General features: G+C 42.3%; 1 protein-coding gene across 1 annotated transcript; it reads right to left on the bottom strand.

Moving 5' to 3' along the window:
• Positions 1 to 184: 184 nt before the first annotated feature.
• Positions 185 to 11862, bottom strand: TMEM43 (transmembrane protein 43). Its single transcript, XM_015641056.3, has 12 exons — positions 11664 to 11862; positions 9895 to 10044; positions 8785 to 8919; positions 7999 to 8093; positions 7242 to 7291; positions 6015 to 6084; positions 5573 to 5643; positions 5286 to 5407; positions 4616 to 4690; positions 4434 to 4535; positions 2991 to 3108; positions 185 to 2045 (listed from the first exon to the last, which is right to left on the bottom strand). The coding sequence occupies exons 1-12, from the start codon at positions 11673 to 11675 to the stop codon at positions 1843 to 1845; spliced, it is 1203 nt and encodes a 400-aa protein (XP_015496542.1). The 5' UTR covers positions 11676 to 11862; the 3' UTR covers positions 185 to 1842.
• Between the last annotated feature and the right edge of the window lie 5 nt (positions 11863 to 11867).

The raw sequence follows: 11867 nt of genomic DNA, 5'->3' as shown, positions 1-11867 counted from the left end.
GCAGTACACAGACCAGAGAACAGCTTCCCAAAACAAGGAAATATTTGCAGGACAAACAAAACCCAACAATAAGAAACTAGTTCTTGTGGAAGCTACAAACTAATCCTCCACCTACCTGGGCATTATTCCTGGATATAAAACATGCAATACCTGAATTTAATAAAAATGCCTACAGACCAAAACCTTTTGATAAAACTGTATTTTATTAAATATACAAAAGCTCAGCACTGCTGCAGAAAATTGTCACTTCATTTCCAATAAGTAATGCTGGTTAGTGTTCTGCATCACAGGCAAAAGAGCAGCAGTTCAAACCCAGTTTCTCTCCCATGGAGCACAATTCCTGACTGCTGGAGCGTGAGCTGGTGTTGCTGAGCAGCAGGAAGATTGTGCAACACCACTGCCATGCACAAAGCCATCTCCTGTACCCACCCTTTCACTCATTGCTCCTGCTTTCACCAGCAGGACAGAGCTGTGAGACCAAACTGATAATATTCAAATATCAAAAGAATGCAAGTAATTAGGACTAATCAAGTAATTACAAATTCTCAAAACATTTATGATTTCTAATTCAGATTTCTATTTCAGTATAATTTTCTACCAAACATTTGCTCCACTGTATGTTCAAGTCAAGTTCCTTTGGTACAGAGAACACTCCTCTGAGTAATAAGAGATTTCATAATTGAAAACATTATTTTTGTACTGAATTGTATATACTTATAAAAACCCCCAAAACAGTAGTGTAGGGAGGCTCATCTGGAAGTCAGACTTTAGCTTGGTGGAGACTTAAGGGTGTCTCAAACCTCAAGTATTGGTTACAGCAGAAACATGAGCTATCACAACACTACAAGGCATTCCTCTATTGATACAAAACTAACAATTTAGGCTACAAAAATATATGAAACTAATCAGGCAAAAATGCTTCCATTTCTTAATTTCACAGAGTACTGTCATCGTACTTACTACGTAAAATTAAAGAAAGGAACAGTATACAGAGCAAAAAACCCCAACTATTTTAGAGACTACCCATTCACTTATGAAAGTCAATGTTGTTTCAAGGCAGTAAGTTTTACATTTACAGGTGAATGACCTCTGAGCATCCCCTTAAGTGCAATTTGAAGTGAAATTTTTGAAACAGTTTGCAATGATATGGTCCAGGCTGTCATTTTGGATGTTTAACCAAGAACAATTTCAGACAGTTAAAACCTGGGGGAAATCAATGTGTCCTGATAAATCTGCCCAACCTCAGAGCACAGCTAACCTGGCCACTCATTACATCAATGACTTTGAAAATCCTCAGTCCAGAATCAGAGGGTTTACATGAATATTGTGTGGAATTCACCTAAGCTACGTTTTCCCTTTGAACACACGCACTGCCAAACACATCAGCCATAGGAGTGTTCCTGACTGTGCAAACAAGAAAAGGCAGCAGAGGGAGGGTTTGTCAGAGACAGGCAGACACACGTTATTTCCTAAGGATATCTAACCAGGGTCCATGGGATGCAGCTGGCACTTTCTCCAAAACACACAAGGTGCCCCACCCAGCAAGGACTTGCCAGTTATTCTCAAATCAGGAGAAATTACTAAGCAGTTAAGAGGTACAAATCTGCTTGTTCAGTTACTTACCCAGAATGCTTTTTTCTGCACAGCTGGCGTCTCTGACTTCCCACAAACAGCATCCTATAGTCCCATGGATATCATGTACCAAAAATCACACTGAAGCCCCCTCCCCAGCTTTCAGTGCTCACTGCTGAGCTGTGATTTGCTGTAAGCTTGCTGCAGGAACCGGGCAGAAATGCACTTGGGAAGGTTCTAACCAGGACTCAGTTCCTGACCACCTCCTCTTCACTGCTGCTTCTTGGATGGAACACGGGACCTGGCCACCATGATGGGGACTATGGAGAGCAGTGCGAGGAGCAGGGCCCAGAGCGGGCGGTAGAAGAGCCAGCCCACAGAGATGGTCAGCAGGGACAGAGAGCTGGCCACACACAGGGCAAACATCTTCAAGCCAACATTAACCAGGTCCCTCACAATAGGAAACCAGTCCACTGCAGAGAGAATTAAACATGGCATGAAGCAGTTGGTAAGATGAGAGTTTAAAAAAAAAGTCTGATCCGTGCTTAGGATCTGCACCCTAATGACTGCAATCCCAAGAGAGAGTCAAACTATTTTATCAAGAGCACTGGATTAGGCATTTCAGCAGAGCATTATCAAGACTTTTGATCATTAAGCAACAGCTAAACATATAAGGCAGTGCTATCCTCATCTCTTCACACAGAAAGAAATCCAAAATGAAGTCTGAAGATTTGTCCAAGGCTTGAGAAGCAGAGGAGACAGATAGCCCTGCAGCTATGGAACAAATCTAGGGCAACTGTTACAAGCTGCTAGCACAGAAATTCCCTTCTGGCAACAATAAATCTTGGAGCAGCATGTATATGGATAAATAAATCAGAAAATACAAGTTCACAGCTACAAAGTGAACGATATCTTTGATGTCTGAAGTTTATGTAAGTTTGAGGTGTTGTCCTGCCTTTCTGTTTTTACTCCAGCATTTTTTTATATTAAAAGAATAAACAAAAACTTTCTTCGCTGTTTGTTTATAATAGTGTAGAATAACCACACACAAATCTTATTTCTGTACAACTGCTGACCAAAACCTGCTGGGGGGACCAGTTGTGTGTGGGTGCAGGAAGTAATTGTATTGCAGCACCTTGAATTAGATTTGAAAGAACCAGCCCAACATGTGCTTCAGCTTTTTATTTTGGTAAGCACCAGACTGGGATTGATAAAAGATATTTGTGTGGGGTTTTTTAATGTTCACAAAGCAACCAGTTGGTTTTGCCACCCTGTTTACCTGCAGTTGCCTACAGTGACTTTTCAGATCAAATAAAATCTGAGTTCAAACCAGATTTCTCCTGGTCTCCAAATGAATTAACTCTTTAGGGGTTAGGATCTTATTTCTAGATCTTTTTACCTTTCTGTGAAAAACTTACCTAATGTGTAAAAGATTCGGGTCATCAGGCTGATGCCCACAAACATTGAGAGCCAGCCAGCTGCACGGAGGGCCCAGGTCTTCATGGTGTTACTCTCATGCTCCTTCTGAAATACCTCCTGAAAGCAAACCATCACATGCAGTCTGTTTCTTGATCTTTTTCAAGAACTTCTTAATTCCAGTATATTATGAGCCAATCAGAGCCAAGAGCATTTTAGGAGTACAATTTCTCTTGCATAAGATACATTGCAGCTCATTCTGCAGGGTCTGTGCAGTATGGCATTACACTGCAATAGATTGAATAGTGCAGCACAGGGGAAACTGGCACTTTTTGTAATTAAAACAAGCTAAAAAGCACCATTCAACACTACCCACAGGCAGAAAGCACACAGGTTTTGCTGCAATTAGATACATTCAACATTACTGTGGAAAATAAGACACTAATAAGTAACTGTAATTAAGAAGGAAGAGTCTGGCTTCATTCTGAAGGAAGAGAGAAAAGGCAACAATATCCACTGATGGCTGAGGGAAGGTGTGTGAAAGAGAGCAAGCAGGATGGAGGGAAGAAAAGCTAAAAAGTATGTGTGCATTTCATAAGGCAAAGCAAAATATCTCTTCTCAAGAATTCTGAGGAAGATTTTTGGGTTGTGTGACCCTCTGGCTCAACAGAATGTTCACATGAAGATGGCAGGGATGTTAGCACTAAATGGTAAGAGATGTGTAAAACTGATTGATTACTTGCACATACAAGTACTTGATTAATTATTTATTTGTAACCAGTTAATTTTCAATGAAACAAAATTCTATCTAATGAAGATTCAGAGCTTACAGCAGAGGGTTGATTCTACTGCTATTTTTTCAAGTCAAAAAAAAGCATTTCTGATGATTTTGGGAGCACCTGTAAACTCTTGACATCTGCTTTTCTTTGCAGCAGGGCATGAAACAATCATTAATGGAAACAAATCTACCAAAAGGAGTAAATGAATCACCAAATTGCTGGAGCATGCAGGATTTATTGAAGCATAATGCCTCGCCTGAAGGCTCTTTCTCAGCCAGAATAGTAATAAACATTTCAAACAAGCCTAAACTCCTGTTATTAGGAGGAGAAGGGAGAATAACTCTTATGGTTTATTTAATTAAACCCTGATTTTTACTATTTTTACATGTGACGTGTGCTTGCACGTGTAAGTGGGAAACAACCAAGGTGCAAATAAAAACAAAATGAGAAGGCACAGAAACAAACTTTAAAGCAAACAGACAGAATGTGTAGAAACCTGGAAGCAAACACAGGCTACAACCTGTTGTCCAAGAAGGAGGAAGAAAAGCCAATGTTTATATGAGTATCTCCTCCTCTAGAGCAGGTCTGAAGGAGAGTAAGAGCTTCCTCTTCTGCTGCTTCCGCACTACCATCTCGAGTTTTAACCCTTCACTAGAAGAGTCTCACCTCCACAGAGAGGTCCCCAGGGTAGAGAATCTCCAGAACATCTCCAGACTTGGTAGGATAAGGAACCAGCTGATCACCTCGCTGCCGAGCAATCACAGTCACCTTGGAAGGGAGAGAAAAATATTTAGTGGTTACTGAGTTGGGGACAGGGCTTGCAATAACAGAAACAGCTGAAAATTCACCTTATCAGCAGAGCCCAACCGGGGATCATCTCCACTCAGACCTGCATAGAAGAAAGAGACACGAAGGTCTCCAACCTACAAACAAGAGAAGACTGGAAGTCAAGAAAGATTGTTTTACAAAAGGGAATCACAGGAAAGATTCACAGCACAGGAGCATCCTTTATTTATCAACACTTTTTCTGAACATTTATGTCAGGAATGACTGAGCCAGAATCATTTCCAAAGCTGTCCTTTCCTCGGGGCAAGCTGGCAACTGGAACAGGAGAGCTCAAATGCTGTTTTGCAATATCCCTCTGATTAAGCTCCAGGAGCACATGATATGCTTTGTTCATCCCTCATCATGCCATCTTTTGGCAAAACAGAGCAGCCAGCACTATTTGACAACAAGCTGTTTGATTGTACTCCTAAATTCAGCAAGGCAGAGGTGGAACCCACCCCCCAGCACCATCCCCTTCCATTTAAAAGCACAGCAGATTTGAGAAAACAGAGAACAAAGAAATGGGATTGGAAGCCTTCTGCAAGAGAAGCTCTCATTCTGAAGGGCTGCATTAAGGGGGAAGTCATCCTATGTGATGGTCTGCACTCCATTTTCTATCCATTAAATAGAAATGGGACATGCCCTTTTTCACACACAAGTAATCACTACTTTAGTTTATCTTTCCCATCTTACTTCTGGACGCCTGGGATTGTCGCTGTGATAGAAGTAATCTCCTCCTCGGGTAACATCAGCATGGGGATCCTCCAGGTGTGATAAGCTCAACTGCTTGAAATCATCAATTTTATCCACGAGACCTAAGCAGAATAAAGCATCAAGCTGAGGCTCAGTGTCTAACATGGAACAGCCAATTTGCTGGCTGGCTTCCTGATTATCACCTGACATGACAGCTATTGTGGAAAGAACCAAAGTCCATTGCTGATACAACAGCAGATACAAAGTCAGGACAAAACAATCCTTACCCTTGGAAAGAAAAAAGCTGCCAACCTGGACATTAGGAGAAACAGCAGTGAAAGACTCCACAGCCATGGCACTGAGGAACAGAGAGAGTCCCTGATTAGTCCCAGAATTGTGATCAAACTCTTGATTTGCAGTATGTAATGTATAGCACAGAAAAGGTACTGTGGCAAACATCAGGAGAAACTCAAAGAGCTAAAACTGTCCTGATGTGAAAACAAATCCTTCAAGAGACTATCCAGACTGCATACTGTTGGAGCCATTAAATTAAGCTAAGCCATCACTGCTCTGACCTGCTCTAATTTCTTTATGCCTTTGTTCTTCCAACTACCAAAAGAACAGCAGTTTCCATCTACTGAACTCTGTTATGAAATCAGTCATTTAGATTTCATCTTTGATCAGATGCAGTGACAGAATTCAGAGGGACTGTGCCAGATGGTACCTCACCTCGGGTTCTTGTGTCCAATTTCTCGATCAAAGTTTCTGCTGTTCACAATTTCTGATTTCCACTCTGTATCTAAACAGAATGATAAGAAGGTTTAGTAAAAGACACTCAGATCTCAGTTACTGAAGACACCTGTGTTTTGCCAACACACAACTCAGCAATTAAATATTTATTTTAATTGACAATAAACTTTCCCTAAGGTGAGTCTGTTTTGCCCATGATGGCAATTGGAAAGCCATCTCCCTATCTTTCTTTCAACCTGTCCTTCATTCCTGTCATTCCCAGTTTCCTCCCCAGTCCTGGAAGTCTCCTGAGGGAGAGTAATCAAGCAGCTGTGTGGGTCCACAGCTGGCATACATCGACATTACAGGACAGAATCCATCAATCTTGAGAGGACAGCTGTTTTTTTGGATGGCATTTCTTTTTGTTCCCTGTCACTGTGAGCCTGTTTATCACAGCTCACAATCACCAACTTTGCCCCTTATGTACCTCCATGATACAGGGTCTCCATGCCTCACTCAGCTGAGCATTTTTATATGATCACACCCAGAAACTGCTGCACACCCACGTTACACATCCATGTGCTTTGATCAGAGCTAAATGAAGCACAGAGACTGATCTCCCAAAACACAATGACTCAGAGTACTTTTCTGCCACTGGGTAGATCAGAATAACGCACCCAGTTCTGCTCCTGCCAAAAAACACTTGGCAAAAGCCACAGTGCACATCAGAAGGTGCTGGTGGTTTTCACTGGCTGGTATCAACATCTAAACAGGTTCTCTACAGGCTCCCTTACAAGCTGGAGCTACCCTGCTTTTCCCTGTCTATTCTCTTCTGCTCACAGCTGACATTCCCAATTACTCCATGTCTGAAATGTAATCTCAGGTGTGGCTTTGAACACACTCTCATCTCTGGTCATTGTGAGCCCTATTTATGGAACATCCTATCCCTGGATGTTCTTCTCAACTTTTAGGGGTTTCAAAACAAGACACAGATTTTCTGTAGCCCTTGCTTGCTGACAGCATGTATTCTTTCACTTCAGTTACCTCAGGATAGGGAGGTTCTGTCATTTGTTTAGGAAAGAGAATTTTTGCTTATTTCTTCACCTTCCTTTCTTTTCCAAAAAGAAAATACAGGTTTTGTAACAAAAATCAAAATACACACACACACACACATAAACCCAAAGTTACATGCATAAAAGGGAAGGGGCTTTCTGCTGATCAACTTACTGTATGAATACGTTGTCTCTTTCTTAATCTCACCATTCTCCTCATATTCCCTGCAGAGAAAAAGGGGTGGGATGAGAACCAGAACAGTGCACACACCCTGCTCAGGGCAGAATACATTTCACCAGTGAAATGCACAGACCAATCTCTGGCAACACAGATTTATCTTTATACATAACCTAGCTCTTCTGAAGACAGATTTTCTGTACCATGAGAAAACTACACAAATGCCCAACAGCCACAACCTTTTTATTCCCATGTTTTGAACAAAGAGGTGTTGACTAGATTGATGAGGAACAACCAGAATTAAATACAGTGAGACAAGCTGGCCCAAATCAAGTCTCTAACAGATGCTGCACCATAAGCATGCTAAAACTGAGAAATTATTTTTGACACCTTCACAACCACTGACCCTTTTTTTTTTATATTACATGAAAGACATTTGGAACATGAATTCTGTGCAGTCACACATACATAATAACTAATAACATTCATACTAGCATTGGTGGAATTATTAGCAGTAGCAGAAATGTTTTTCTTATTTGGGTTGCAACTATTAGCAGAGAAGTTAACATCTCTCAAGGAAATTAAAATGATTCTTTGAAGGAAAAAAATCCAAGAGCTCTAGAATTGTTTTGCTATAAAGTGGTTTTTTTAGTTTGTTTTTTTTTCTTAGGTATAAGGAAAGAAAAAAAATTGTGATAGGATCCTGGTAACACAACAGCCTCATAAACTACTTTTAAAGATTACTTTCACTTACTTGGAATCTTCATATTCTACCCACTGGTACATTTCCACATTACGCTTAAGTTTGACAGCTTGGATGGAGAGCCCATAGCTGGGGTCAAACAAAGGCTGTGCAAAAATACATGAAAATACAAGTCAGTCTAAATGCTGTATCTCACAACCTCAAACACTCTACTTTTACTACTGAATCCATTTACATACCTCACTGTACATACAGCTAGCACTATCTTACACACATGAACATGGTATAAATGTTACGAAAGACAAGGAATGTCTCTGGAAAATCTGACCTGAAGAATCCTTGTCAAAAGTTATTGCCACAGTGAAGAATGAAACCAGAATACTGACTATGGGTTTACAGGTTTCAGTGTTTAAACTAGGAGATTCTGTTTTGCTGAAAGGTGCTGTGTCAATGTGTGTGGACCATGGAAAATGTCACCACTACTGAAAAGTCAGAACTTGCAAAGCTCCTGTGCTGCAAGAGCCTGAAGACTTACCAATATCATGAATACACAACAGGTTCCCTACACAAATGGCAACTGAAATTATCCACAAAAAGCAGCTTGAGGGTAAACATTGCCAGAGCTGGTATTGGCTTGGAGAAGTGAGTGCAAGGCCATTCAGCATCTTCCTGATTCCAGGCCAAGAACCAGAGCTTGAGTGTTAGCTGGCAATGCTTAGAGGAGGAAAAAAGCCATGTGTCTTTTCCTGGATACCAAACAAAACTTTAATTGACAAAGACTTTTCCTTCCCTCCAAACCTGAAATATTAATTTCTTCCAAGATACTATTTTATTTACCTTAGATGTACTCAGAGCTCCAGCCAAGTGCACCAGTCTCCCCTCATTCTGCTGAGAGATACCGTGGATGCTGTCAAGAGGGATCACAATAGAAAGCCCCTCCTCGAGAGACTTGGCTGTCCTGACAGCTCGTCCCTGCAATGAGGAAAACAGAAATCAAGTTGTTCAGAATCAATGTCACAGCAGTATTTTGTGAACAAGGTTAGCAGACAAGTGAACTGATGACCAGAAGGAATGCTTGCATATTCAGCTTAAGGCATATTTTTGAATCACACTTGTACTTCTCCATTCTCTATGTCTGAGCCAGTTTGGGGCAGTACTTCTCACCCAGGCAGCAGGATCATTAATATTGACTAAGCTTCTCAAACAGATCCAAATTCTTCCTATAAAGGTCCAAACTTAATGCTCTTCACCTCTTACCTTGTCCATTATTCCTGAATAACTGCAAAAATGATACAGATTACAGTTCATTTTTCCAGACACATATATTGACTCCTTGGCAGAAGTTTTCCCTGCCTTACCATCGTATCTCGATGTGTTCTTCTGCAAAGTCATCAAAATTTGGAATAGTTATTTTTTTTTTCCTCTTGAAGAGGTATGAAAGGAAGTCTCTAAGTGAAAATTATGATCTCCACTCCAAAATTGCGATAACAAGTACATTTTCAATGGCAGAGTGTTCAGATTCCTGTTTGTTTTTTTTTAAATCTAAACCCAAGAAATAATACTGAGAAAAAAAATGAATAATTACCACCCCCAATTTTGCTACATGGGGTATGAATTTCTTTAAAGTACTTAAAACAACACTAGAAATTAAGACCTTTTGTTACCTCAAAGAAAAAGAGAAGGCTGGAATGTGGCTGGCTCATGCACATTGGGCTGCCTCTTACCACAGACTGTTTTGTCATCAGTTTACAAGCTTTGGATCTTATCTCTCATCACACACTGCTACTGTCTCTACCACACCTAGTTCCAGACAAATACTACCTGTGGCCTGTGATTTCACTTTTCTGTTATATCCCAAACACAAACACCAGGTCCCCAGACAAAACCTCCTCTTCTCATAGATCAAGTAATAAAGCTGTGTACAAACACTGACAGTATTGCACTTACTTCATTGGTAAAAAGAAGGTAGAAAGCCAGAAGAAATGTCACAAGTCCAATCAACATGCCTGCAGAAGTCTCACTGAGCCGCTCCAGGAACCCTGGTTTGGGCTCACTTGTGATTTTAACATGCTCTTTTCTGCTGCCTGTGTCAGAGAACTGTTGAAAATAAACCAAATGTGCAATATTGGTGTGAAAAGGGAAAGCATTCAGTTTCAAAGCAAGTCTTTTAGCTTTGTTAGCACTGCTGCCCAAAGATCAGAGCCTCTTGCCTTGGACCAAAACTTTCCCACACTTATTAAATGCCTTATCACACTTTTGATACTAGAAACACATTCAATAAATAAAACTCCAGGCTAACAGAGGAAAAAACCAAACCAATTTCTATTAAAGTGGTTCTACATATTCAAGCTTTCTTCAGTCTGCCTCCAGGTTCTGTATTTGGAGTCCACACCCTGCACTGAGGCCATGACAAATTGAGTAATAGTCCTGAATTCCTGACCAGCTAAAACACTGCTATAAATAACAAATTATGATTCATCTCACCAGTAAAAAGAGTGCCTGCACACTCTAAAATAACTATATCCAGGGTAACAATAACCTATAACAAGGCACAGCACTAACATGGGAGCCCAGGGGTTTATCTGTGCATACGTGACTTGTGGGGAGTTACCAAATTCAACTTCAGCACACACACACAGCCAAGGCAGGGCATGGCATTTCTCTGTATACGGAAAATCACGCTATGAAAAGCCAGTGTCCATAAAGGAGACAGAGGAGTCCTGCAACTTTATTGAATAAAGGGGGAGTCCACAGGGGCACACGGCCGCGGGGTTTTCTCTCTCGAGGTTTCGGAGGGCGCAGTCTCCTTTCATCCTAAACTCTCCTTTCATCCTAAACTCTCCTTTCATCCTAAACTCTCCTCTTCATCCTAAACTCTCCTCTTCATCCTAAACTCTCATCCTAAACTCCCGGCCGCACGTTGCCCTCTTCCTTTCCCCACTGCCTGAGGCACTGGGGGGGGGTACAGCCTTCCCGAACCGCCTGCCACATATCTGTCCCTTGGACCTACTGTTTTACCCCAAAGTTCAGAAGTTCACACTTATGGAGACCCACTTTCTGTTTCATGAGTTAGGCAGTCTGGGCTCTGCAACGATCTAGAACCGCTCTAAAACCCGATCTAGGACCGCTCTAGAACCTGATCCAGGACCTAGAATCTGCTCTAGAACCCGATCTAGAACCCGCTCTAGAACCTAGAACCCGATCTAGAACCTGCTCTAGAACCCGATCTAGAACCTAGAACGGTAGAATCTGCTCTAGAACCCGATCTAGAACCCGCTCTAGAACCTAGAACCCGATCTAGAACCCGATCTAGAACCTGATCTCGAACCCGCTCTAGAACCGCTCTGGAACCCGGTCTGGAACCGATCTGGAAACCGATCTGGAACCGCTCTAGAAACCGATCTATTCAGAAACTCAGGCTTGTGCATACCTACTTTCTGTTTCAGGAGCTGTCTCGGCTCTGCAACCAACCTACTGCCCAAAGGCAGCAGAAACCTTAACACCCATTTCAAAGCCATTAACACCCATACCTTCACCCACTGAATTATTTGTATAGACATTAGCACACATCTTCTCGCTCATCTGGCTGTGCCCGGCGGGCTGTGAGCGGCACAGGGCCTGGCCACAGCCCGGACACCTCCGGGGCGAACAAGGCGACCCGGGCCGTAGCCACACGGAGTGCGGAGCAGCGGCGGGGCCGAGCGAGCAGCACTTACGTTCCTCGACATCCTGAGCCTCTCACTCCCCCCGGAAACCACAACTCAGGGGCCACCACAGCCGCGCACCGCCAGCCTCGCCTTCACCCGCCTCAGGGCTCCCCCGTCCCCGAGCCACTCCCCGCCAGTAGCGGCGCACGCCGGGACGCGTAGTTCCCGCCGCGGCGGGGAAGCCTTTCCTTCTTCCTTCCTCCTTCCCTTCCC

Source organism: Parus major, chromosome 12, assembly GCF_001522545.3.
Source record: "Parus major isolate Abel chromosome 12, Parus_major1.1, whole genome shotgun sequence".
In the NCBI taxonomy this organism is placed as follows: domain Eukaryota; kingdom Metazoa; phylum Chordata; class Aves; order Passeriformes; family Paridae; genus Parus; species Parus major.
This window is presented reverse-complemented; position numbering and strand designations above follow the sequence as displayed.